General features: G+C 37.1%; 2 protein-coding genes across 2 annotated transcripts; one reads left to right on the plus strand and one right to left on the minus strand.

Moving 5' to 3' along the window:
- Positions 1-1,226: 1,226 nt before the first annotated feature.
- LOC136806532 (SCO-spondin-like) lies at positions 1,227-20,218 on the minus strand. Its single transcript, XM_067063122.1, has 23 exons — positions 19,993-20,218; positions 17,670-17,777; positions 17,075-17,245; positions 15,918-16,088; positions 15,558-15,728; positions 14,638-14,811; positions 14,359-14,529; positions 13,988-14,158; positions 13,073-13,246; positions 12,785-12,964; positions 12,107-12,286; positions 11,429-11,608; positions 10,751-10,930; positions 10,081-10,260; positions 9,404-9,583; positions 8,728-8,907; positions 8,051-8,230; positions 7,374-7,553; positions 6,702-6,881; positions 6,032-6,211; positions 3,275-3,448; positions 1,960-2,133; positions 1,227-1,510 (listed from the first exon to the last, which is right to left on the minus strand). The coding sequence occupies exons 1-23, from the start codon at positions 20,216-20,218 to the stop codon at positions 1,227-1,229; spliced, it is 4,149 nt and encodes a 1,382-aa protein (XP_066919223.1).
- A 1,285-nt stretch (positions 20,219-21,503) lies between these two features.
- LOC136806506 (uncharacterized) lies at positions 21,504-27,449 on the plus strand. The gene is made up of 5 exons (XM_067063092.1): positions 21,504-23,350; positions 23,499-23,860; positions 24,178-24,741; positions 24,891-25,745; positions 25,888-27,449. Exons 1-5 carry the CDS (start codon positions 21,648-21,650, stop codon positions 26,907-26,909), a joined length of 4,506 nt encoding a protein of 1,501 aa, XP_066919193.1. The 5' UTR covers positions 21,504-21,647; the 3' UTR covers positions 26,910-27,449.
- The last annotated feature ends 431 nt before the right edge of the window (positions 27,450-27,880 follow it).

Below are 27,880 nucleotides of genomic sequence, written 5' to 3' on the forward strand. Positions count from 1 at the left end.
TATTAAATCAAGGAATTATTATAGACACTGAATAAACGACTCATAAAACTACGGTGGAGAGCGATTTTTGTATTTCAATTGTTTCAGAAAACAATTGATGTTCTAGCTTCATCCGCAAAGGACAACTCTCGTGAAGGCCCGAACCGCAGTGGCGTGGTGGGAAAATTTCTCTGGGGTGGCCAAGGCAAATATGGCGCCCTTTTTATTGATTTTTTGTTTTTGGCGCCCCTCTCTATACGCTCATTATGAAGACAAAAAAGGGAGTGTGCGAGCGAAGCCAGCCAGAAAATTTTGAGTTTTTGAGGTGATGAGGGGCGCCATTTTTGTTTTTTCATTTGTCAATCTTTCGATATGGGTGCCTGAAAAATCCTTCTTGGCGTCCCTTATTTTTGTGCGCCCCTTCTCAAAAGGGCTCCGCTGGGGGGCCTGGCCCCCTGCCACCACGCCACTGGCCCGAAGGTGTCTAATTCTTAAAAAGTTCTCTATCTCTTTCTTTATGTGCCTTTGCAGACAAGATGTTTGAATATAAGGCTAGAATACAATGCCTTTCCAACACTATTCCAAGAAGAGCTAAAATTGAAATGCATAAAATATGAGAAATCGGCAAAAATAAGTTAATTGTATTGCATTGTATAATAATTCCTTGATTAAATGTTGTTTGCTAACAACTTCGTTAAATGACAAATTAAAGATATATCTATAATTCTAAGACGAGTTAACAAAATTATGATTCTCCCAGTTTCATGCTCTTAGTAATCGTCAAATTAAATATTAGATATTAAAATTTTGACCATGCACTTTCCAAAATTCTTCTAATCCAACCTTATAGAAAAAAAGATAAATACAATTTAATAAAACAATTTAAGGTCAGTTAAGTAAGGGGGTTTGTAGGGGTTTGAAACACCGTTTTCCCGTCAAAATATTTGCTGAATCCCGGAATCTCGAAAACTGAAAAAAAATAATAACACCGTCACACCGATTTGTAGAGGTTAAAATACCGGAATATTGACTAAAAATAAGGTTAAAAACCATCTGATTTTAAAATATCGTTTTCCCGTTTCATTTTTGTCAAATTCCGTAATAGCGTACAAAAAAGGGCCAATCCCGTCACACCGTAAAAGTACAAACCCCCCTTCAGTAGTCTGGATCAATCAATAAGGATGAATGATGAAATTGATTTCTATCATTCCATAATTTCCCGAAGATTTCCATGAACAAATATAACATTACTTACTCCTATTCGCACATCTCATTTTCTCTTTTTCCAAGATATTTTTCTTTATCTTTAAATCCTCATAAACTTGGCGAACAATGATTTTGCGTTTACAAATACCCTCATAATGATCAAATAATTCGTCTCGCCTTCCCCAGACATTTGCTTTACAGTCAATCATCTTTCGAATGAGATTTTTTGATGAGTCAGCAGCATCTAAAGTTGTTTGAATTCTATCCATCTCTGCTTGAATGTCGTGCATTCCATTCTGAAGGCTTATTTCATTGCAATGATAATCTGAAAGATTTGCGAAGAAGATTAAACAAAAAAGATTGTTAGTATAAGAGACAAGTGGTCCGTCAGATGTATCCAGAGTTTACATCCCACAGAAGTTGTTTAAGGCGTTTCCATATACATCGTAAACATGGTGCTCGCCTCACATAAAAGCTGTAAAAACCGGGAGAGCATTGCTTTCACGCTAGAACTCTAAACACTGGATTTGCGCTGTACGGTGTGATAACCTAATACCAAGATACCCGGGACACCTTCCTATACTCATGTATCAGAAATTATGGTACCTTATTCCTCTCATATGAAATGCAAAAGGACCGAGTGTGAATCGAACCATGCTGGCATGGAAGCCACTAATACACTATTCCACATAACCCTGTTATACCCATATATGTTGATTGACAATTATGACTAAATAAGAGAACGTTTCAATATGTGACGAGGAATGTTCTTACTTTTGCAAAGTAGTTTGATAGCTTCAGAGTTCCAAATTTTCATTGAAGTAAGTGTAACATTGACATCTGTTTCATCGATACCATAATATGTTGCGTTTGTTTTGAGCAGTGTCATGTCGTAAATCACCGGTATATCTTCACAACCACACGTCTTGAAATTTGTATTGCACATATCTATTTAAAAGAGTACAAAATTATGAAAAGAACATACAATCCAAGTCTTTTTTCTGCTTTTTTTGGACCTACCTGGAGGTACTAAAGATTAACCGTTATATGGTCGTCCGTTCGTTCGTTATTCGCTTTTCTAAAGTTTTGCTTTTTCAATTTTTCTGAATTTTTGCACAAAGATGAGTAATCATAAACCCTTTAATATGATGGAGCCCGATTTTCGAAAAAAACTTTCTGGTTGCTAGATTCTGGAAAAAGCAGTTTTTCGGGATTTTCTCGAGATTTTATCATTAGTTCTTCCTGATTTTGTACATAAATGAGCATTAGTACTGGCACCAATATGTCGAAAACCGTTTTCTGTAAAAAATGCTCAGTCTGTAGAGCCGGAAATATTCCGGGAATCGCCTTTTTTTCTTATTTCTGTAACATTTTTTCATTAAATTGACCATTTTTTTACAACCCAATTTTTGAAAAAGAAAATTTCGGTTGCCGGATCTGGAAATACACCGGAAAGAGTGTTTTTGGGATTTTATCATTAGTTTTTCCCGAATAACCAAGTTTGCTAACGGTAGAGGATCGACCATTAACTTTAAAATTCAAATCTTTTAATAGTTTGAATAGTTTAGACCCAAGCAACATTAATTATGACCCCTAATGTGAAAGTTTCGTCAAAACTCCAGAGAAAAAAGAGTGAGTTTCCCTCGTTAATTTTGTAGATCTAAAAATCAGACCGGTAAATTTTGATTTTATTCACAGCCACCCTCCTCCAGTGAATACTAAAGCTCCAACGAGTGATTGAGACAGAGATGTATTTTATGTTTGACGTTAGAGGTTTCGTGTTCGTTTATTAATTATTAATTTGAGTTTTCTGCTTTCAAATGTTTCTCTTTTGTTTCTCTTACAAAAATCATAATTGATCAAGAAATATCTATGTTAAATTAACTTGGACTTTCAACATTGTTAATACAAATATTCTACCAGTGCGTCCTAGCCGTGAGTAATGCCAGTGGTGCAAGTGCAGCCTGGTGTGGCAGAAATTTTCCAGAATAAAACTATCTCCTGCTCGTAGGTAGGAGTAGGTCCATCATCCCTCAAGCACCCCTTGAAATTAGTCTGAAAAGCAAAAATGTAGATTTAACTTTATTACCTGGGCAATAGTTGAAGTTGCACGTTTGTGTTTCATTAGTGTGCGTTCCATTACAATCATTTCCACCATGAGCGGGAGCAGGATCATCACAGACACGTGACCTGTTTTGAAATCCAACACCGCACGGTTTATCGCATTTTGTCCAATTGCTCCATTGTCCCCAATTTCCATTGACTATGGAATAAGGGTATATGAACACAGTATTATTTCCGTGGTAGGGGACGGGCGCTGGGACGGAGGAAAGACGTCATTCGCCACTCAGACCAAACAGAATGATTCGCTCCAAAAACATTTGACCGATCTCAAACCCACGAAATTTTAAATGTAGTATCCTACTATGCGAGTATACCACAGATTTTGACTTATTTACCGCCGCCGCCGCCGGTATTGTGCTATTTCCGCTATATATTTCTAGTCATAGATAACCTACCTCAATAGGATTCTATTCTCAAAGAAAGTTCTAAATTCAAAACCCGCCGCCGCCGCCGGTAATATACGATCACCGGCGGAAACCCGCATACTACCATACATACCGCAGCGGCGGTAAATTATTCTAATGAAAATTGCTATTAATTTTAGACAAGTTCTGACGAATGAGAAATACCGCCGGGTTTCCGCCGGGCTACGCGGTAAATAGATTGATATCTGTGCCTAAATGTTCTATGCTGCTTTTTAGTCATTTGTACGAATTTCTAATGTGAGATTAGGTATGAAATTTTGCTTTTACAAGGGTGCAAATTTTTTAATGAAGGGCCCAATTGTTCCTAAAAATTCGTTTCTTCTTCATTCGGAATTTTAGATATATATTGGACCTACCTGGAGGTCCTATAAATTAACCGTTGTCCGTCCGTCCGTCCGTCTGTTCGTCTTTTCGTCTGTTACCAGCTTTTCTCGAGATTGGCTCATTAGTTTTTTCTGATTTTTGGCACAAAGATGCAAAATGGCAATGCCCAACATCTGACGGAGCCCGATTTTTTTGTTTTTTCATTCAAAAACATTATTAATAGCAATACCCATCATCAAGCATGTTTCAATTTTCAATAAAATTGAATTTTGAAGCCGGAACTATTTAAAAATCGCCGGAACAACCTTTTTCCGCCGGAAAGACAGTATTTCTTGAATTTCTCGAGCTGTACTTTATATTTTTTTATGAAATTTTGCACACTGATGTAAAATGACAATACCTAAAATGTGACGGATCCCGATTTTCGAAAAACATTTTTTTCGACTGAAAATGCCAGAAATATGCCATTAATGGAGGTTTTTGGCATTTTCTCGAGATTTCATCATTAGTTTTTTTGATGTTTTTGCACGAAGATGTGTAATAGCAATACCAAAATTATGGCCGAGTCTGATTCCTGAGAAAAATCCTTTTCCGGCAGAAAAGGCCGGAAATATATCGGAAATCGCCGTTTTTGCAGATTTTCATTGGACTTTTTCCTGATATTTCTTTGTTTTTCACGCAAAATCATTATTGATAACAATGCCAACCATCAAGTATGGTTCAATTGTTGATAAGACTGATTTTTGAAGCCGGAACTTTCTAAAAATCGCCGGAACAGCCAAATATCGCCGGAAAAACGGTTTTTCTTGAATTTTCGAGCTATACTTAATTTTTTCATGAAATTTTGCACACTGATGCAAAATGACAATACCTAAAATGTGACGGAGCCTGATTTTTGAAGAAAATTCATCTCCGGCCGGAAATATGCCGGAAAAACCTGTTTTTTGGCATTTTCTCGAGATTTCATCATCAGTTTTTTATGAATTTTTGCACAAAGATGCGTTTTAGCAATGCTCAAAACATGGCCGAGTCTGATTTTTGAGAACAATTATTTTCCGGCCGAAAATGCCGGAAGTATGTCGGAAATCGCCGTTTTTGCAGATTTGAATTGGGCTTTTTCCTTATATTTCTTTGTTTCTTTCCTTTAAAAAAATTATTGATAACAATGCCACATCAAACATGATTCAATTGTCAATAAAACTTTTGCAATTTTGCAACCGGAACTTTCTATTTCTTTTTTCCCTACTCCACTCCCCTGAAATTTAATGCATTTTCGCTAACCGCTATGTTTTCTTAATGATTGTTTTTTTCTCCTTATTGCTATCTAAGTTTCATTATCAGGTAGATCCATTCAGCATCTAGCTTGTTTAGATTTCTTTTGAGCTCTTGATGATTTGCAGGTTAAGAAGCAAATTTTTGATGTTAAATGTTCTGAGGTGTTGGATTTGGACAATTTCTTGACCGTGTTTGTGCGAAGGTTTGAGAGAAAGTTCATTTGGCATTTTAGATGGCAAAAACTTGCACCGTATCAAAATAGGAGGAAAAAACATTTTTTTGAAACTTTACTGATGACGTCACTATTTATGTCAACAATTATGCTAAAATCATGTTGTATCTGCTGACAAGGATATCTGTACAATCGGTGCCGAAATTTATTGGAAATTTTGGATATCTTAACGTTTTATAGAATTAAAAGTTCGGGCAAGAATTGCAGTTTCAGTGATTTCACTGTGTTTTATTGGATTCTTTGATTTGAGAGGGGTCGAGCGGCTTCCAGACAAGATCAACCTACATGAAGTCTTTCAAGCTTAACTTTGAAATTGAGGATTTTCCCCATGTGCCACCACAAAAGGCAAAAGAAATGAGCAAAGTTGGCAAAGATTCTTTGAAACTCACTTCAAATACGTCACTCATTCATTTGCAAAACTTTTGAGATGTTTTCTTAAATTTTTGATGTTTAACACAATAGTTACCTGGTTCGACGGGACAAGTTTCGGTATTGCAATCTTGTGATTCCGATGCATCTCCAGTACAAGTATCTCCTCCGTTAGCAGGTGTTGGATTTGTACAAGTTCTTGACCGTGCTTGTGTCCCTGTACCACAGGTTGCAGTACATGCATCCCATGCTGCCCACTCAGTCCAACCACCATTCACTAGGAGCGAAAGTTCATTTGGCATTTTAGATGGCAAAAACTTGCACCGTATCAAAATAGGAGGAAAAAACATTTTTTTGAAACTTTACTGATGACGTCACTATTTATGTCAATAATTATGCTAAATTCATGCGGTATCTGCTAACAAGGATATCTGTACAATCGGTGCCGAAGTTTATTGGCAATTTTGGATATCTTAACGTTTTATAGAATTAAAAGTTCGGGCAAGAATTGCAGTTTCAGTAATTTGTTTTATTGGATTCTTTGATTTGAGAGGGGTCGAGCGGCTTCCAGACAAGATCAACCTACATGAAGTCTTTCAAGCTTAACTTTGAAATTGAGGATTTTCCCCATGTGCCACCACAAAAGGCAAAAGAAATGAGCAAAGTTGGCAAAGATTCTTTGAAACTCACTTCAAATACGTCACTCATTCATTTGCAAAACTTTTGAGATGTTTTCTTAAATTCTTGATGTTTAACAAAATAGTTACCTGGTTCGACGGGACAAGTTTCGGTATTGCAATCTTGTGATTCCGATGCATCTCCAGTACAAGTATCTCCTCCGTTAGCAGGTGTTGGATTTGTACAAGTTCTTGACCGTGCTTGTGTCCCTGTACCACAGGTTGCAGTACATGCATCCCATGCTGCCCACTCAGTCCAACCACCATTCACTAGGAGCGAAAGTTCATTTGGCATTTTAGATGGCAAAAACTTGCACCGTATCAAAATAGGAGGAAAAAACATTTTTTTGAAACTTTTGATGATGACGTCACTATTTATGTCAATACTTATGCTAAATTAATGTGGTATCTGCTAACAAGGATATCTGTACAATCGGTGCGGAAATTTATTGGCAATTTTGGATATCTTAACGTTTTATAGAATTAAAAGTTCGGGCAAGAATTGCAGTTTCAGTAATTTGTTTTTTGGATTCTTTGATTTGAGAGGGGTCGAGCGGCTTCCAGACAAGATCAACCTACATGAAGTCTTTCAAGCTTAACTTTGAAATTGAGGATTTTCCCCATGTGCCACCACAAAAGGCAAAAGAAATGAGCAAAGTTGGCAAAGATTCTTTGAAACTCACTTCAAATACGTCACTCATTCATTTGCAAAACTTTTTTGAGATGTTTTCTTAAATTCTTGATGTTTAACAAAATAGTTACCTGGTTCGACGGGACAAGTTTCGGTATTGCAATCTTGTGATTCCGATGCATCTCCAGTACAAGTATCTCCTCCGTTAGCAGGTGTTGGATTTGTACAAGTTCTTGACCGTGCTTGTGTCCCTGTACCACAGGTTGCAGTACATGCATCCCATGCTGCCCACTCAGTCCAACCACCATTCACTAGGAGCGAAAGTTCATTCGGCATTATAGATGGCAAAAACTTGCACCGTATCAAAATAGGAGGGAAAACATTTTTTTGAAACTTTTCTGATGACGTCACTATTTATGTCAATAATTATGCTAAATTCATGCGGTATCTGCTAACAAGGATATCTCTACAATCGGTGCCGAAGTTTATTGGCAATTTTGTTTATCTTAACGTTTTATAGAATTGAAAGTTCGGGCAAGAATTGCAGTTTCAGTAATTTCACTTTGTTTTATTGGATTCTTTGATTTGAGAGGGGTCGAGCGGCTTCCAGACAAGATCAACCTACATGAAGTCTTTCAAGCTTAACTTTGAAATTGAGGATTTTCCCCATGTGCCACCACAAAAGGCAAAAGAAATGAGCAAAGTTGGCAAAGATTCTTTGAAACTCGCTTCAAATACGTCACTCATTCATTTGCAAAACTTTTTTGAGATGTTTTCTTAAATTCTTGATGTTTAACAAAATAGTTACCTGGTTCGACGGGACAAGTTTCGGTATTGCAATCTTGTGATTCCGATGCATCTCCAGTACAAGTATCTCCTCCGTTAGCAGGTGTTGGATTTGTACAAGTTCTTGACCGTGCTTGTGTCCCTGTACCACAGGTTGTAGTACATGCATCCCATGCTGCCCACTCAGTCCAACCACCATTCACTAGGAGCGAAAGTTTCATTTGGCATTTTAGATGGCAAAAACTTGCACCGTATCAAAATAGGAGGAAAAAACATTTCTTTGAAACTTTTCTGATGTAGTCACTATTTATGTCAATAATTATTCTAAATTCATGCAGTATCTGCTAACAATGATATCTGTACAATCGGTGCCGAAGTTTATTGGCAATTTTGTTTATCTTAACGTTTTATACAATTGAAGGTTCGGGCAAGAATTGCAGTTTCAGTAATTTCACTTTGTTTTATTGGATTCTTTGATTTGAGAGGGGTCGAGCGGCTTCCAGACAAGATCAACCTACATGAAGTCTTTCAAGCTTAACTTTGAAATTGAGGATTTTCCCCATGTGCCACCACAAAAGGCAAAAGAAATGAGCAAAGTTGGCAAAGACTCTTTGAAACTCACTTCAAATATGTCACTTATTCATTTGCAAAACTTTTGAGATGTTTTCTTAAATTCTTGATGTTTAACAAAATAGTTACCTGGTTCGACGGGACAAGTTTCGGTATTGCAATCTTGTGATTCCGATGCATCTCCAGTACAAGTATCTCCTCCATTAGCAGGTGTTGGGTTTGTACAAGTTCTTGTCCGTGCTTGTGTCCCTGTACCACAGGTTGCAGTACATGCATCCCATGCTGCCCACTCAGTCCAACCACCATTCACTAGGAGCGAAAGTTTCATTTGGCATTATAGATGGCAAAAACTTGCACCGTATCAAAATAGGAGGGAAAACATTTTTTTGAAACTTTTCTCATGACGTCACTGTTTATGTCAATAATTATGCTAAATTCATGCGGTATCTGCTAACAAGGATATCTGTACAATCGGTGCCGAAGTTTATTGGCAATTTTGGATATCTTAACGTTTTATAGAATTAAAAGTTCGGGCAAGAATTGCAGTTTCAGTGATTTCACTTAGTTTTATTGGATTCTTTGATTTGAGAGGGGTCGAGCGGCTTCCAGACAAGATCAACCTACATGAAGTCTTTCAAGCTTAACTTTGAAATTGAGGATTTTCCCCATGTGCCACCACAAAAGGCAAAAGAAATGAGCAAAGTTGGCAAAGATTCTTTGAAACTCACTTCAAATACGTCACTCATTCATTTGCAAAACTTTTGAGATGTTTTCTTAAATTCTTGATGTTTAACAAAATAGTTACCTGGTTCGACGGGACAAGTTTCGGTATTGCAATCTTGTGATTCCGATGCATCTCCAGTACAAGTATCTCCTCCGTTAGCAGGTGTTGGATTTGTACAAGTTCTTGACCGTGCTTGTGTCCCTGTACCACAGGTTGCAGTACATGCATCCCATGCTGCCCACTCAGTCCAACCACCATTCACTAGGAGCGAAAGTTCATTTGGCATTTTAGATGGCAAAACCTTGCACCGTATCAAAATAGGGGGAAAAAGCATTTTTTTGAAACTTTTGATGATGACGTCACTATTTATGTCAATAATTATGCTAAATTCATGTGGTATCTGCTAACAAGGATATCTGTACAATCGGTGCCCGAAATTATTGGCAATTTTGGATATCTTAACGTTTTATAGAATTAAAAGTTCGGGCAAGAATTGCAGTTTCAGTGATTTCACTTAGTTTTATTGGATTTTTTGATTTGAGAGGGGTCGAGCGGCTTCCAGACAAGATCAATCTACATGAAGTCTTTCAAGCTTAACTTTGAAATTGAGGATTTTCCCCATGTGCCACCACAAAAGGCAAAAGAAATGAGCAAAGTTGGCAAAGATTCTTTGAAACTCACTTCAAATATGTCACTCATTCATTTGCAAAACTTTTGAGATGTTTTCTTAAATTCTTGATGTTTAACAAAATAGTTACCTGGTTCGACGGGACATGTTTCGGTATTGCAATCTTCTGATTCCGATGCATCTCCAGTACAAGTATCTCCTCCGTTAGCAGGTGTTGGATTTGTACAAGTTCTTGACCGTGCTTGTGTCCCTGTACCACAGGTTGCAGTACATTCATCCCATGCTGCCCACTCAGTCCAACCACCATTCACTAGGAGCGAAAGTTCATTTGGCATTTTAGATGGCAAAAACTTGCACCGTATCAAAATAGGAGGAAAAAACATTTTTTTGAAACTTTTGATGATGACGTCACTATTTATGTCAATAATTATGCTAAATTCATGTGGTATCTGCTAACAAGGATATCTATACAATCGGTGCCGAAGTTTATTGGCAATTTTGGATATCTTAACGTTTTATAGAATTAAAAGTTCGGGCAAGAATTGCAGTTTCAGTAATTTATTTTTTGGATTCTTTGATTTGAGAGGGGTCGAGCTGCTTCCAGACAAGATTAACCTACATGAAGTCTTTCAAGCTTAACTTTGAAATTGAGGATTTTCCCCATGTGCCACCACAAAAGGCAAAAGAAATGAGCAAAGTTGGCAAAGATTCTTTGAAACTCACTTCAAATACGCCACTCATTCATTTGCAAAATTTTTGAGATGTTTTCTTAAATTCTTGATGTTTAACAAAATAGTTACCTGGTTCGACGGGACAAGTTTCGGTATTGCAATCTTGTGATTCCGATGCATCTCCAGTACAAGTATCTCCTCCGTTAGCAGGTGTTGGATTTGTACAAGTTCTTGACCGTGCTTGTGTCCCTGTACCACAGGTTGCAGTACATTCATCCCATGCTGCCCACTCAGTCCAACCACCATTCACTAGGAGCGAAAGTTCATTCGGCATTATAGATGGCAAAAACTTGCTCCGTATCAAATTAGGAGGGAAAACATTTTTTTAAAACTTTTCTGATGACGTCACTATTTATGTCAATAATTATGCTAAATTCATGCGGTATCTGCTAACAAGGATATCTGTACAATCGGTGCCGAAGTTTATTGGCAATTTTGGATATCTTAACGTTTTTATAGAATTAAAAGTTCGGGCAAGAATTGCAGTTTCAGTGTAATTTCACTTTGTTTTATTGGATTCTTTGATTTGAGAGGGGTCGAGCGGCTTCCAGACAAGATTAACCTACATGAAGTCTTTTAAGCTTAACTTTGAAATTGAGGATTTACCCCATGTGCCACCACAAAAGGCAAAAGAAATGAGCAAAGTTGGCAAAGATTCTTTGAAACTCACTCCAAATACGTCACTCATTCATTTGCAAGACTTTTGAGATGTTTTCTTAAATTCTTGATGTTTAACAAAATAGTTACCTGGTTCGACGGGACAAGTTTCGGTATTGCAATCTTGTGATTCCGATGCATCTCCAGTACAAGTATCTCCTCCGTTAGCAGGTTTTGGATTTGTACAAGTTCTTGACCGTGCTTGTGTCCCTGTACCACAGGTTGCAGTACATGCATCCCATGCTGCCCACTCAGTCCAACCACCATTCACTAGGAGCGAAAGTTCATTTGGCATTTTAGATGGCAAAAACTTGCACCGTATCAAAATAGGGGGAAAAAGCATTTTTTTGAAACTTTTGATGATGACGTCACTATTTATGTCAATAATTATGCTAAATTCATGTGGTATCTGCTAACAAGGATATCTGTACAATCGGTGCCGAAATTCATTGGCAATTTTGGATATCTTAACGTTTTATAGAATTAAAAATTCGGGCAAGAATTGCAGTTTCAGTGATTTCACTTTGTTTTATTGGATTCTTTGATTTGAGAGGGGTCGAGCGGCTTCCATACAAGATCAACCTACATGAAGTCTTTCAAGCTTAACTTTGAAACTGAGGATTTTCCCCATGTGCCACCACAAAAGGCAAAAGAAATGAGCAAAGTTGGAAAAGATTCTTTGAAACTCACTTCAAATACGTCACTCATTCATTTGCAAGACTTTTAAGATGTTTTTCTTTAATTCTTGATGTTTAACAAAATAGTTACCTGGTTCGACGGGACAAGTTTCGGTATTACAATCTTGTGATTCCGATGTATCTCCAGTACAAGTATCTCCTCCGTTAGCAGGTGTTGGATTTGTACAAGTTCTTGACCGTGCTTGTGTCCCTGTACCACAGGTTGCAGTACATGCATCCCATGCTGCCCACTCAGTCCAACCACCATTCACTAGGAGCGAAAGTTCATTCGGCATTATAGATGGCAAAACCTTGCACCGTATCAAAATAGGGGGAAAAAGCATTTTTTTGAAACTTTTGATGATGACGTCACTATTTATGTCAATAATTATGCTAAATTCATGTGGTATCTGCTAACAAGGATATCTGTACAATCGGTGCCGAAATTTATTGGCAATTTTGGATATCTTAACGTTTTATAGAATTAAAAGTTCGGGCAAGAATTTCAGTTTCAGTGATTTCACTTAGTTTTATTGGATTTTTTGATTTGAGAGGGGTCGAGCGGCTTCCAGACAAGATCAACCTACATGAAGTCTTTCAAGCTTAACTTTGAAATTGAGGATTTTCCCCATGTGCCACCACAAAAGGCAAAAGAAATGAGCAAAGTTGGCAAAGATTCTTTGAAACTCACTTCAAATACGTCACTCATTCATTTGCAAGACTTTTAAGATGTTTTTCTTTAATTCTTGATGTTTAACAAAATAGTTACCTGGTTCGACGGGACAAGTTTCGGTATTACAATCTTGTGATTCCGATGTATCTCCAGTACAAGTATCTCCTCCGTTAGCAGGTGTTGGATTTGTACAAGTTCTTGTCCGTGCATGTGTGCCTGTACCACAGGTTGCACTACATTCACCCCAATCTGTCCATTCAGTCCAACCACCGTCAACTAAGAGCAAAGGGGTAATGATAAAAAATTAATTCTGTTTCTCTTATAATGTTAGCCTCAGAACATTGAATTGGTCATACGACCACAATTATCTTGTAAAGTCATTACCAGGTGGGCAAGGTTCGGTGTTGCAATTTTGTGACTCAGATAAATCTCCAGTACACGGATCCCCTCCATGTTCAGGAGCTGGGTTGGTACAAGTTCTTGTTCTTTCTTGTGTTCCTGTCCCGCATGTTAAACTACATGCACCCCAATCTGTCCAGTCAGTCAATCCTCCGTCAACTAAAACGAAAACAAAAAAAAATTGCACCTTTGGAAGTAATGAAGTTATTCTACTTCATTTCATTTATGTGTTGAGTAAGTCTAGAAATGATATCAATAAAAGGGTTTTCTTTGCATAGTCAGAGATAGCGTTTTGTTTTAAGTACTGCAGTATTAAGCGGTGAAATTGAATCGTAATAAAAGAATTATTCCTTTTCCCTCTTCCAAGTTATTGTTGGTCTGCTTTTTCTCTTTCTTGAATTTTTCTACAATCAGTGACAAAACACTTGGCACAAAAGGGAATAAATTCACCGGGGTGTTTCGAAACCACAATCGATTTGTAAGTGCTCTAAAGTAGGTTCGAAGGGTAGAGTTTGAAGAACATAGGATCTGAGGATCCAAAAGTTCAAAAATGGTTCAGTAGGGCTTGAATTATAGCCTAGAAACAAATAAATCCCTCCCAGGTCGAAATAATCGATGAAATCAAGTTGAAGGCCTGAAATTGACATTCTCGCTCGAACTTCAAATTTCGAAAAATGGTAAATTAGCCAAAAGTGTCAATATAATATGGCACTGATTGTAGTATGATTTCAAAAAACTACATGGCAATCTATGACAATATAAAGTTTGTTAAATAGCTAACAAGCTTGGAAATAATGAGATTATACTTTAAAAAATCACAGGAAAATATAAGAATTGCCAAATGATTATAAAAATTTTAGGGATAAATTTGATGTTATGTTATTTGGCAAAAAGAGTTACTTGGACAAGGGTCAGTATTGCAATTTTGTGATTCTGATTCATCTCCAGTACACGGATCTCCTCCATTGTCAGGTGTTGGATTTGTACAAGTTCTTGAACGTGCTTGTGTTCCTGTACCGCATGTCAAACTACATGTACCCCAAGTTGCCCAATCTGTCCATCCACCATCGACTGAATAAAAGATGTGGAAAATATGATTACGTCATAGTGAGAGTTCTAAATGGTTCAATATGTCGAAGATTTGTATGAAAAGTTGTTAGGAATTGTGAATATAAAATAGTTAGTCTCGGGGGATAAGGAAGGAAGTTTATTTTAAGCTTAAAGCCCTTTCATTTAATACTTCAATTGGTATTGTTTTTCAAAATGTTTACCAGGACACGGGTTGATGTTGCAATCTTGTGATTCCGATGTATCTCCAGTACAAGTATCTCCTCCGTTAGCAGGTGTTGGATTTGTACAAGTTCTTGTCCGCGCCTGTGTGCCTGTACCACAAGTTACACTACATTCACCCCAATCTGTCCATTCAGTCCAACCACCGTCAACTAAGAGCAAAGGGGTAATGATAAAAAATTAATTATATTTCTCTTACAATGTTAGCCTCAGAACATTGAATTGCTCATACGACCACAATTATCTTGTAAAGTCATTACCAGGTGGGCAAGGTTCGGTGTTGCAATTTTGTGACTCAGATAAATCTCCAGTACACGGATCCCCTCCATGTTCAGGAGCTGGGTTGGTACAAGTTCTTGTTCTTTCTTGTGTTCCTGTCCCGCATGTTAAACTACACGCACCCCAATCTGTCCAGTCAGTCAATCCTCCGTCAACTAGAACGAAAACAAAAAAAGTTGCACCTTTGGAAGTAATGAAATTATTCCACTTCATTTCATTTAATTTATGTGTTGAGTAAGTCTAGAAATGATATCAATAAAAGGGTTTTCTTTGCATAGTCAGAGATAGCGTTTTGTTTTAAATACGGTAGTATTAAGCAGTGAAATTGAATCGTAATAAAAGAATTATTTCTTTTCCCTGTTCCTAGTTATTGTTGGTCTGCTTTTTCTCTTTCTTGAATTTTTCTACAATCAGTGACAAAACACTTGCCACAAATGGGAAATTCACCGGGGTGTTTTGAAACAACAATCGATTTGTTAGTGCTCTAAAGTAGGTTCGAAGGGTAGAGTTTTAAGACCTTAGGATCTGAGGATCCAAAAGTTCAAAAATCGTTTAGTCGGGCTTGAATTATAGCCTAGAAACCAATAAATCCGTCCAATATCGAAATAATCGATGAAATCAAGTTGAAGGCCTGAAATTGACATTCTCGCTCGAACTTCAATTTTCGAAAAATGGTAAATTAGTAAAAAGTGCCAATATATTATGGCACTGATTGTAGTATGATTTCAAAAAACTACATGACAATCTAGGACAATAGAAAGTTTGTTAAATAGCTAACAAGCTTGAAAATAATGAGATTATACTTTAAAAAATCACAGGAAAATGTAAGAATTGCCAAATGATTATAAAATTTTTAGGGATAAATTTGATGTTATATTATTTGGCAAAAAGATTTTATTACTTGGACAAGGGTCAGTATTGCAATTTTGTGATTCTGATTCATCTCCAGTACACGGATCTCCTCCATTGTCAGGTGTTGGATTTGTACAAGTTCTTGAACGTGCTTGTGTTCCTGTACCGCATGTCAAACTACATGTACCCCAAGTTGCCCAATCTGTCCATCCACCATCGACTGAATAAAAGATGTGGAAAATATGATTACGTCATAGTGAGAGTTCTATATGTCGAAGATTTGTATGAAAAGCTGTAAGGAATTGTGAATATAAAATAGTTAGTCTCGGGGATAAGGAATGGAGTTTATTTTAAGCTTAAAGCCCTTTCATTTAATACTTGAATTGGTATTGTTTTTCAAAATGGTTACCAGGACATGGGTTGGTGTTGCAATCTTGTGATTCCGATGTATCTCCAGTACAAGTATCTCCTCCGTTAGCAGGTGTTGGATTTGTACAAATTCTTGTCCGTGCCTGTGTGCCTGTACCACAGGTTGCACTACATTCACCCCAATCTGTCCATTCAGTCCAACCACCGTCAACTAAGAGCAAAAGTTCGAAATTCTTTCATTAATTTATGTTACGTTTTTCTTTGTCTAAATGGAATTCTTTGGTTAACCCACTTTATAATCTTATTGAAGACACTACTAGGGAAATACTCAGCGATGTAAGGATTAGCTTGTCAGGATCAAGATAGATTTATTCATTCCTCAATTTTCAACATGCAGCTTTATTATATCTGACATATGATCAGTCCTATTCTTATATGAACTTTTTGAGTTTATTTTTTTAAATCGTACCACGTGTTCTCATGATGATTTAACTTTTTAGAATCTCATATATTACAATGTCACAATAAGGAGTAGAGAATTTGAATTGATTGCTTTTCGATATTTTCAGGTATGATATCCAATATGGGAAGTTCCTTGACCAACTATGTTTAGTAAGTGCTGATTTTCTACTCAGAAAGAATTGATGAATCGATATCCAAATCAATAATTCGACAAATCGGAGTAGGTTATCATCAAAAAGTTAAATTAAATTTTCCCCTTGTTTAGTTTGATCAAAATTTTCTCCTTTTACGTGATTTTTTGTTACTCCAAAGCAGATTTTCTGACAGTTTGGGTTTTAAGAACATGTGGCAACTGTCAGCAAAAATCAATATTATAAAACCATGCGTAAAATATGATCAAAAGATGAAAATATATCTTCAATCTTTATGTACTCTGACTTTTCAAATTTTGATTTGATAAGTTATACACGGATTTTTTTTCTTCAATATTTGATGCTTCGCAAATGCATCAGTTTTATGTCACCATTATTCAAATATGTCAAGTTGATAATGCTCTTCGTTGTTCGCTGCAATTTTATGGCCCGGAGAAATAAAGTTATCTGCTCGGTTATGCATTTTACAGACTGTCCAAAAAATTGCATTTCTTCACCCGATAAACCCAATACCCCTTTTCCTAGCTAGAAATTAATTTAGTTAAGTCGGAAAAACAACAACGAGTTATTTTGTTATATTTACTAGCGCAGGCGTGTGCGTTGCACTCTTGCCATTCCAAAGCATCTCCAACACAATCTGTTCCCCCATGTCCAGGTGGTGGGTTTGTACAAGTTCTTGTTCGTGTCAGCGATCCTGTGCCACATGATAAAGTGCATGCACTCCAACCTGTCCATTCCGTCCATCCACCAGCCACTAGAAAGACAAAAACGAAATAATTTCGAGAAGAAACAGTGATTGATCAAATAAATTAGGGTATTCTTCGAAATGACTTACGGCCGCAGTCAGGGAGGCGACCAAAGGGCTCTTTATCAATACCTAACATAAGGTAAAGAAAACTGCACCTTATCCTTATCCTTCTCTTCAATTATTGTATTTTAATGTTAAGCATAGAGGCATCATTTTTTTATTTTTTGAATCTTGGGTTGACCCCGCTTGAGTTTGAACGTACAACCTTGGCAATTGTTCTCAAAAGCTCACTCTTCAATCTACAAATTCTAAGTGTCAAACTCAAATTCTAATGCATTTGTAATTGAGGGTGCGTTTGTGTATTTTCACCAGTACTGTACCTGGGCACAAGCTTGTGTGTTCCTTGTAGCTGAGCCACAACAGTCCAAACCACCATTTGATGCAGATGGATTTGTACACGAACGTTCTTCTGTTTGAGTTCCAGGGCCACATTCTGCATCGCATGCTCCCCAAGACCAGGATGACCAGCCACCATCGACTAGAAACGAATGTTTAGAGTTTTATGACAATTATCTTCCGTGTTGATTTTTGGACCTACCTCCGGGTACCCCGGTGGAGGTCCTATGAATTAACCGTTGTCTGTTCGTCCATTCGTCCGTTATCGTCTGTTACCAGCTTTTATCGAGATTGGCTCATTAGTTTTTTCTGATTTTTGGCACAAAGGTGCAAAATGGCAATGGCCAAAATGTGACGATGCCAGATTTTCAAAAAAAAAGAATTTCCGGCCGAAAATGTCGGAAATATGCCGGAAAAACTGTTTTTTTGGCATTTTCTCGAGATTTTATCATTAGTTTTTTCTGATTTTTTGCTCAAAGATGCGTATTAACAATGCCCAAAACATGGCCGAGCATTTTTCTCCTCGCATTGCTATCTAACTTTCATCATCAGGTAGGTTCAATTTAGGATCTAGCTTTTTTTTTTTCAAGTTTCCAGATTCAGGAATAGTAGCTCAAGAGAATATCAATTATTCCGACTGGCCAAGTCACAAACCATAGTCAGCAACTATGTTCAGAAACCTAAATGTCGATTGTTTTAATGCCTTGACATTTTCAGACTATTTACTTTTAGTACCCATATTTTGATAGTGGTTCCACACAATCTCCAAGTAAATACACACCCAGGGTACAAGAGTCAGAGAATCTCGGGTATATGCGGACTGGACCGCAGGATATAGAGGGTATCCAAATCTTTTCGAAAAATTTGATAAAAAAAGTGAAAACTAGAAATTTAATTTTATTCATTATTTGACGTTTCGGTTAGACTAGTAAACTACTCGGTTATTACTTATAATAAATTGTCAATCAAATAATGTAAACACTAATTAAATATTCAGCGCACGTGAGAGAAAAGGAAAATAACCGACTAGACACTACTTCCAACGCCTTTTTTTCTTCACCTAAAATCGTAAGGAGAGACATACAGATTTCTGCATGTCTGACCCGTGCGGGATTGCATTTATTTTTCTTTCTGTTTATTGCGTTTTTAGAAATGCTCATTTATTTATATGTTCCCATTTTCAATGTTACTATGAAATATCATTTAGTCAAAAAAGTTGGATGGATTCTCAAAAACCTAAAAAAAGTTGTAAAATTAAACAACGTTTAGCAGCTTCTAGTCGTTGAAATTCAGAAAAGAGACAAAACTTCACCCCTTCGATTCTTTTTATTTGGAGCTTGATTTTTTATATATGGGTCTGTTTTTAACGAGTAGTTTACTAGTCTACGTTTTGGTGTCTTTTTTGCACCAAGATCACAAGTTAGTAATAGAAAAAAATTCAAATTAAAAAAAAAGTCACCCTTTAGAGAGACCATTTTCCAAAAGATTTTCTAGCCTTAGAAAGACCTTTTGACTTTGGCATGCTTTCCCGAGTGCTACTCTAAAAAGAAATACCCCGGCCGACCTTTACTGCCCGTACATAGCCAGTACCTATTTTTGCCTTAGTACCCACCCTCTGGATACACATCGAAGAATTAATTAACTTACTTTGACAATTGGAAGTTCCACAATCTGTTGATTTTCATTGAATTGAAATAGAAATGGAAAAGAATTAGAAATACAGGCATACTGATTCCAGGCTTTCGTTAAGGAAAAAATAAGAGTTGATGATTAGCTGTTCCAAATCTGACAACTACAGGGAACTGTAAAAGTAAAAATTATAAGCACCAATCAAAATTGCGAATGTTTCTGTCGTTATTTTTGTGATTTTTCGAAAACTATGTACATCGTTCTAACTTGAAACGTTTCTCTGATTTTCCAAAAAACTTTATGAATCTTTATTAATTCTTTATCATTTCATTACGAAAAAAGTATTTCATTATGAAAAAAAGTAAAATAAGAATAGTCACGACCAGTTCCAGAGGCCCTCGTGTGCCTAGAACTTTGTTACATTATAATAATGATAATGGGCTTTTCCAGAAAAAAATCGTGCACCCCCTGTTGAGGAGGTCCATTTCCGTTCCAAGGGGGTAAGGTTTGAAATGCAGTGAAATGCAGTGGAATTCCATAAGGGTAGACGAAAATCTGTCAAAAATAAGCAGAATTCCAAGGGGGTAATGGTTGAAAATTTGTAAAAATTCGGAATTCCAGAGGGGTATGATCCTAAAATTGCCTGGAATTCCAAGGGGGTAGGTCACAAAAGGTTGGACCTCCTCAACAGGGGGTGCACGGTTTTTTTCTGGAAAAGCCCATATTACCGTCTAGTTCACATAAGTATGGTAGAGGAAGAGCACAATCTAAATCATTCCAGACAGAAGTACTTCCACCAGACGTTCCAATACAATCCTCATTGCCACCAGCGTTACTAGGTTCTCCACCGTTCCAGTTTGTATATGTCCAACATGTACCATCTGTCCATTTCCATTCATCAGTATCATCACTTAATGTTTGCGTTCCTCCAAGCCAAATCACACTAAGATACATGTATTTACAGTAAAAATTTAGAAAAAAGGCCCTCATCCCCCAGCTGCAATGTTCAGTCCGCAAGCCGTCACACCAAGCATTGAACATAGCAAATGGGGGAAAGGGGGGGGGGGCAGCTTATAATTTGCTTTGGTCTCAACATTTTTGCCCATGATTGTACTTCTCGATTTCTTGTTAAAAATCCATTCATCAATTTTTTTTTCGAATAATGACACTCGATTACAATGCCGGACAAAAGGTTGTAGACAAATGGAATTTCAGTAAAAAATGATGAGAAATAGAGCAAAATGACTCTTCAATGTGTCTGAAAGGGGATGGAAGTTAAGAAAAACACTTTTGAAGTCGTTGCATTGCTTTTGAATTGCTTTTGAGGGAACCACAAGTAGTGCAGGGAAAGTGTGCACAAAAAGGATGCAATTGTGCATTTTTGAGTAGAAAGCATGAAATTTGGTACAGTGGTACCTTAGGGGGTAAGAAACATTTTAAGCCTCAGACCCACTTCCGGAACACCTGTTTGTGTATTTTACAGACCAGAATGCCTCCCAGGCAAGAAAAAGTTTTTTGACTCCAAAACATGTCATATCATATACCGTTGGAAAGGTTTTTTCACACTGATTCTAAAAAACATCACAACATATGTCTGAAAATGGACTGGGTCCGAGTTTTAGGCCACGGGAGTATTTTACAGACCAGACTGCTTGCCTGAAATTTTTTTTTTTACTTGCGTCAAAATATGTCATATCATATACTGTTGGAAAGGTTTTTTCACACTGATTCTAAAAAACATTACAACATATATCTGAAAATAGACTGAGTCCGAGTTATGGGCTACGGAAGTATTTTACAGACCAGACTGCTGCTTGAAAATTTTTTTTTAATTTGCGCCAAAACATGTCATATGATATACCGTTGGAAAGGTTTTTTCACACTGATTCTAAAAAACATTACAACATATATCTGAAAATGGACTGGGTCCGAGTTATTGGCTGCTTATTTAAACCCAATCGGATGAATAATAAGAAAATAGAAGAAACATAACGTAACATGAGCTCAGCACTTTACTTATGAATATGATGTAAGCATGACGTGATGAGAAATCAGCACTTTTTATTTTGTTTAGAACAGCAATTTATTTGCAAGTTCATCAGATTCGAGAAAATCTTCATTTTATTTTAAACAATAGATGTTTTGATTTGTATTTTATTATATTTGCCTTAGGCAAGCATATAAAAACATCATATAAGCAAAGAATAACTTTTGGTGTGTTTTGAAATTTAGTGTTAAATTAAAAGATATCATTAAGAAGACATTGATTAGGATACGATTGACTGTACGATTGCGATTACATTGGAAAAGGTTTTGCAAAATTAAAGAATTGATGCTTATTTATTTACAGCAATAAAATACAATGATATGAAAATATACAAATATGACAAAACGAAGTCCATTTCTTGATTGGGAGCTATGCATTTTGTGTCAGGTCGAACAAGCAAATGAGAAACTCATATGTCCAGCATCTATCGTCAGGAAGGGGCATGATCCTACTAAATCATACAAAGACCTCTTGGAGAGTCTCCAACGATTTGCCGAGTTGAGAAGTTTACCTTTCGAAAAGTTGTATATTTCTGATGAAAACTTTAAGGATCAAAGCATATTTATTATCAATAAAGGAAAGTTCCACAAGGCTTGTCAACTAAAGATCAGTAGTTTGAAACTTGAGAGGTTGGAAAAGTCACAGTCCAAATTAAAGGATACCAAAGATGACATACAATTCGAGCAACCGGCGGAACGAAGAAGAAGTGACAGAGTTAACCAGCCTAACGAAAATAAGAAAATCGCATGTTTTTTTTGTCACGAAGAAACCGGGAGATTACATCAAGCGTCTACCTATAAACTGAATAACAGAGTCCTACAAATTGCAAAACTTTTGAATGATGTGGAAATAATAAACAAGTTGACTGAAAGAGACATGATGGCTTGGGAGTCGGTTTACCATTCTGATTGTCTCATCAAGTTTTACAAAAAAGGGAAGGAAATCGAACAGGTATCAGGAGGCAGCGATGTTGATAGCCAGATTTCATGCACTGCTTTTGTCGAGCTAACGATTTACATGTCAGATTGTGCCGAGGAAGATAAAAGTGCCGTTTTTAAGCTTGACGACTTGATAAAGTTTTACGAAAAACGGATATCTGATCTTGGTGGAAGGGTTAACGGAAAGATTCACTCAACAAGATTCAAAAATAGACTATTATCACACTTTGAAAATCTTGTCGAATCGAAAAAGGAAGGAAGGCATGTCTATTTAGTTTTTGATGAGGAGCTTGGTGCAGTACTCAAGACAGTCTTTGAAAACACTTTAGATGATGATGCATTTCTTTTATCAAAAGCTGCTAAAATTTTACGAAGAGAAATCTTTTCCGAAGATTATCAACCCTTTAAAGGGTCGTTTTCGTCAGACTGCCAAAAGGAATTTCTTCCTCACTTTGTTAATTCATTTGTCGATACACTCCTTCATGGTCAAAACTACATCACGAGTAATGAATATTTGGAACAGAACGTTCTAACCATCGCTCAGCTTATCATTCAAAATTCAATCAAACGCGTAAGAAAAGATTCTACATCGTGTGTTTTCAATAAAAGTAGAGAGTCGCCAATTTCTACATATCTCGGATTGATGATTCATGCCAAGACTAGAAAGAAAGGGGTCATAGAAGAACTCAATGAACTGGGACTTTCAATACCCTACAAGCGTGTCCTTAGCATAACGGACTCTCTTAGCGCAACCGTTTTAAAAGAGTATAAGGAAGACAAAGTTGTATGTCCAAGAGTATTGAAGAAAGATGTGTTCACTGCTGGTGCCTTAGATAACTTGGATATCGATCCGTCATCGTCGACATCAAAAGGGTCGTTTCATGGAACAGCGATATCATTATTCCAAAGGAAAACAAGTCAACATAACGACATCAATACGAGAAGAACTGTTTTGGAGAAAGGTGATAAATTAGCTGAACTACCAAAATCGTACTCTGAGGTGACACCAGTTTCATCTTTCAACAAAAATCCTGAAACAAAGGATTATTCAGGCGTTCAAGACTGCCCCATTGATCTAAAGAGCGGCACCCAAGAGAAAAAGTAAGTTTTTAAGAGTTTTTCCAATTTTTTTTCCAATTTCCAGAATTTCCGGTCTTCATTTTGTGTAAATAGTAGATTTAATTCACCAAAGAGCATTCATCGTAAAACACTATACAATTTACCATAATCGAACAAACATTCATTTCAGATGGCTAAATCATGTTGAGGAGGAGATTCATATCGATGAGGAAACACGATCAAAGAATATGTCATGGTCAGCATTCAATGCAGCTGAACAAACCGAAGATAGACCAACCGATATCTCCGTCCTTCTACCACTCTTCCCTGATGATTCAAAATCGATTGCTATGATGAAACATGGAATGGACGTTATCAAACAAGCTGTTCAACATCTCAATGGTGATCAGTCGCCAGTCATTGCCTTTGACCAGCCACTCTTCGCAAACGCTAAACTCGTCCAATGGAATTGGAAAGAAGAATACGGTGAAGATAAGTTTGTAGCTATGATGGGTCCACTGCATATCGAAATGGCATTCATGAAAGTAATCGGTAATTTTAGGACAGTTTTTTAACTTATTTCCAGGGCTTTTCAGTTCTTACTGTATTCTGATGTTTATTGCCCCTGTTTCTGTAAAATTTTAATATTCAATTCCATAGAAAACATGTACGACTTGACAATGACGTTGACGATACTGTTGACAATTCTACATAACAACGTTACAATACTATTCGACAATAACGGATACAACAGGGTGATTACTACGGTATGCTTTTCATAATTTACATTACTCAAGAGACATTACACTGACCAAACGATACAATTTATTGAGTAAATCAGCTCCTATTTGTATCATCGTATGTTCTAGGTGACTGGCTTGAAGAAGCTGGATGGTGTCATGTTATTTCTGAGGCTGATATCGCTACTTCGGGAAAAGCAGAATCGTTTCTAACCGCATCACACGTCAAGCGAACGCGTTATGGTCATGAAGTTACTGCTGCTGTACTCCACATGTTGTTAAACAAGGCATATCAAGATCATTGGTATGAAACGAAAGTTCCGCAAAAGTTTGAAGACTGGAAAAAATCCCAAGAGGATCAATATCCTCAATTTCGCTTTTGGTCAACTACGCTGAAACTGGAATTGCTGCTGCTGGAATTTGTTCGATCCATAAGGAGTGCAGACTTTACCCTCTATAAGGAGTCCATCAGCAAGCTGTTACCATGGTTTTTTGCAATGGATCATACCAATTATGCTCGCTGGCTATCCATTCATTTATATGATATGTTGAATTTGCCCCAAACCAACCCGATGGTCAACGAGTATTTTGAAGCTGGTCGATTCGTCATCACGAAAACGAAACGAAAATTTTCCTCCATCGGCATCGACCATGCCCACGAACAAAACAACAAATGTGTCAAAGGAGACGGAGGTATAAAACTAGTTTTTTAAACAGAGCCAGTATCTTATTGACTTATACTTGCCAACTAGTGAAAGCAGTTTAAGACATCGTCATACAATCTTTTAGTTCAAGGAGACTGAAGGAACGGTCGACTAATTCAATTTAAATTTTTTTTCCAGGAGCTGTTGGTCTAACAGAAGACTCTCATCAGTTATTAAAGTGGATGGTTTCTGGACCTGAATTGGCTCGAATTGTGAACGAGTTTGAAGAAGGTTTACCCTTTAACAAAGTGAAAGACATCACGGAAAAAACCAATCATCATGAGCAAACTGAAGGCATGCAAACACGATTTTCAGACCATGTTTTGGCACTTATGTCTGGTTTTGAAGATATCGGTAACCCGTTCCTTGAAGAATCACCTGATTTGATTGCTCTCGACACCAAAGATGTTGCAGAAGATGACGCCATCAAAAACATGAACAGAGCTGAAGATGTTGGGAAAGAAATGTTCGATTCATTTGTCAAAAACCACATCAAAGGAAAAGACAAATCCATTTTTGATACAATTTCAAAGAATAAGCTATCGATTTTCAACCGGCCCAAGCAACGAAGTATCAGCAAAAAAGACGAGTTGACAACGTTAAAGAAAAGTTGCCATCTATTTTCCCAACTCTACATTGCGTGCCAAGTACGAGACGGTAACTTGGACGAGTTCTTCATGCATGAAAATACAGCCTTTCCACCATCACTTTCCAAAAATGGCGATCTTAGATCTGGAAACAAAGCTGATCTAACTAGTTGTTTGCGTGAGCTTGTCACTAAAGCAAATGGTCAAAAGGTTGAGGCTGAATGTATCATTTTAGATGGCGCAGCAGTTGTAAACATGTTAAAACCAAATAGTTCTTCAACATTCCAAGAATACGCTAACAGAGAGTTTTCACAGTTTATCAAAAATCAAGTTGCAAATCGCATCGACATTGTATGGGACGTCTACATGGAAAATTCACTGAAGTTATCCGCCAGAACAAAACGAGGTAGGGATTTTCCTTTTCATCTACTATTTCTATTCTTCTCCAAGGATAAATTCAGGCATGAACTAAAGATCTTCTGTCTTTTGAAGAAAATGGTACAATGATATAGATAAAAGATCTTATGTTATCTTTATTTTTATTTTAGGCAAAGGGACCCGCAGAAAGGTGCTGGAACAAACAAGAATACCGGGAAATTGGCAATCATTTCTACGCGTGGATAAAAACAAGCAAGAACTCTTCAGCTTTTTGGCAAATGAATCCATCAAAATGAATACCAAGAAAACAATAGTCAGCACTATCAATGACTTAGCAATTTCTAATCACCATGACTGCACCTTCTTGTCACCGTGTAACCACGAGGAAGCTGACACTAGGATGTTCCTCCACGCAAAGGACGCAAGCAATTCTGGAATGCAAAAGATATGTATACGGACCGTTGATACTGACGTTGTTGCAATCGCTGTTGGCGTCTTTTCACAGCTTGGTATCACAGAATTATGGATTTCATTCGGTGTTGGGAAAAATCATCATCTTATCCCAATCCATTCTATCTGTCAGAGTCTTGGTAATGCTAAAAGTAGATGTCTACCACTCTTTCACGCTTTAACTGGCTGCGACCAAGTCTCATTCTTCAGTGGAAGAGGAAAGAAAAATGCTTGGAATACTTGGGAGAAATTTAGTGATCTCACAACCGGTCTTCTCACAATAATTGAAAATCCATCAATCGAAACCTTAGAATCTTCATTTCCAACCATTCAGAGGTTTGTTGTGTTGCTTTATGATCGCACAAGCACCGACACCGAAGTTAACCAGCTGAGAAAACATCTATTTGCTACTAAAGGTCGATCATTAGAAGGTATTCCGCCCACAGCAGATGCCTTATATCAGCATTTTAAGCGTACTGTTTTTCAAGGAGGTTTTAATTGGTGTCAAGTTGTTATAGCCATTCAAAATCTACCAAAACCTGAAGACTGGGGTTGGAAAGAGTATCAAAAAAAATACGAGATCAAATGGACAACCTTACCTGAAGCTTCAAAAATTTGTCAAGAACTAATAAAATGTGGGTGCAACAAAGAGAAAGGGTGCAAAGGTAGATGCAAGTGTAAAAAGGCATCCTTAAAATGCACGGAACTTTGCAAATGTCAAGGAGACTGTGCTGAGTCATAGACTGTCTCCGCTACTTTCATTTTGAAATTGTTTTTTTAAGTTTCATATTTTCTATTTGGTCTAGACATTTTTAAAATTAGAAACAGTTACACAATTTTCATGACTCTCTACGTAAGATTAATTAAGGTCAGGATCATGGAGTCAAAAGGCATTCTGTCTGACAATATCATGACTTAGGAATAATTTCAAGTCAACTCAACTGTATACATGCTGATTATAGTTTGATCAGTGAACTCTGAGATTTCTTATTTGACGTTAAACTTTCACCGAGTTCTCCACTTTTGGCTTAGTATTGTGTGTTAGTAATGTTAGGAGGAATCGGCTATTCTGGCCTGTAAATTACTTCCATGACCTATCACTTTGGCTGAGAGTCCATTTTTTAATTTGTATTGTGATGTTTTTTTTTAATTAATGTAAAAAAAACCTTTCTAATGTATTATGTCATAATGATGATACCATATGTTGTTAAAGAATTTTTTGCCCGAGAGCAATTCTGGTCTTTAAATTACTTCTGTAGCCAATAACTCGGACCCAGTCCATTTTCAGATATATGTTGTGACGTTTTTTTAGAATCAGTGTGAAAAAATATTTCCAACTTGTTTTGGCGCAAGTAAAAACGGTATATGATATAACATGTTTTGGCGCAAGTAAAAAAAAAATTTTCAGGCAAGCAGTCTGGTCTGTAAAATACTTCTGTGGCCCATAACTCGGACCCAGTCCATTTTCAGACATATGTTGTGATGTTTTTTAGAATCAGTGTGGAAAAACCTTTCCAACGGTATATGATATGACATGTTTTGGAGTCAAAAAACTTTTTCTTGCCTGGGAGGCATTCCGGTCTGTAAAATACACAAACAGGTGTTCCGGAAGTGGGTCTGAGGCTTAAAATGTTTCTTACCCCCTAAGGTACCACTGTACCAAATTTCATGCTTTCTACTCAAAAACGCACAATTGATGCACGCTTTCCCTGG

This window comes from Clytia hemisphaerica, unplaced genomic scaffold, assembly GCF_902728285.1.
Source record: "Clytia hemisphaerica strain Z4C2 unplaced genomic scaffold, Clytia hemisphaerica genome assembly, whole genome shotgun sequence".
Taxonomy (NCBI): domain Eukaryota; kingdom Metazoa; phylum Cnidaria; class Hydrozoa; order Leptothecata; family Clytiidae; genus Clytia; species Clytia hemisphaerica.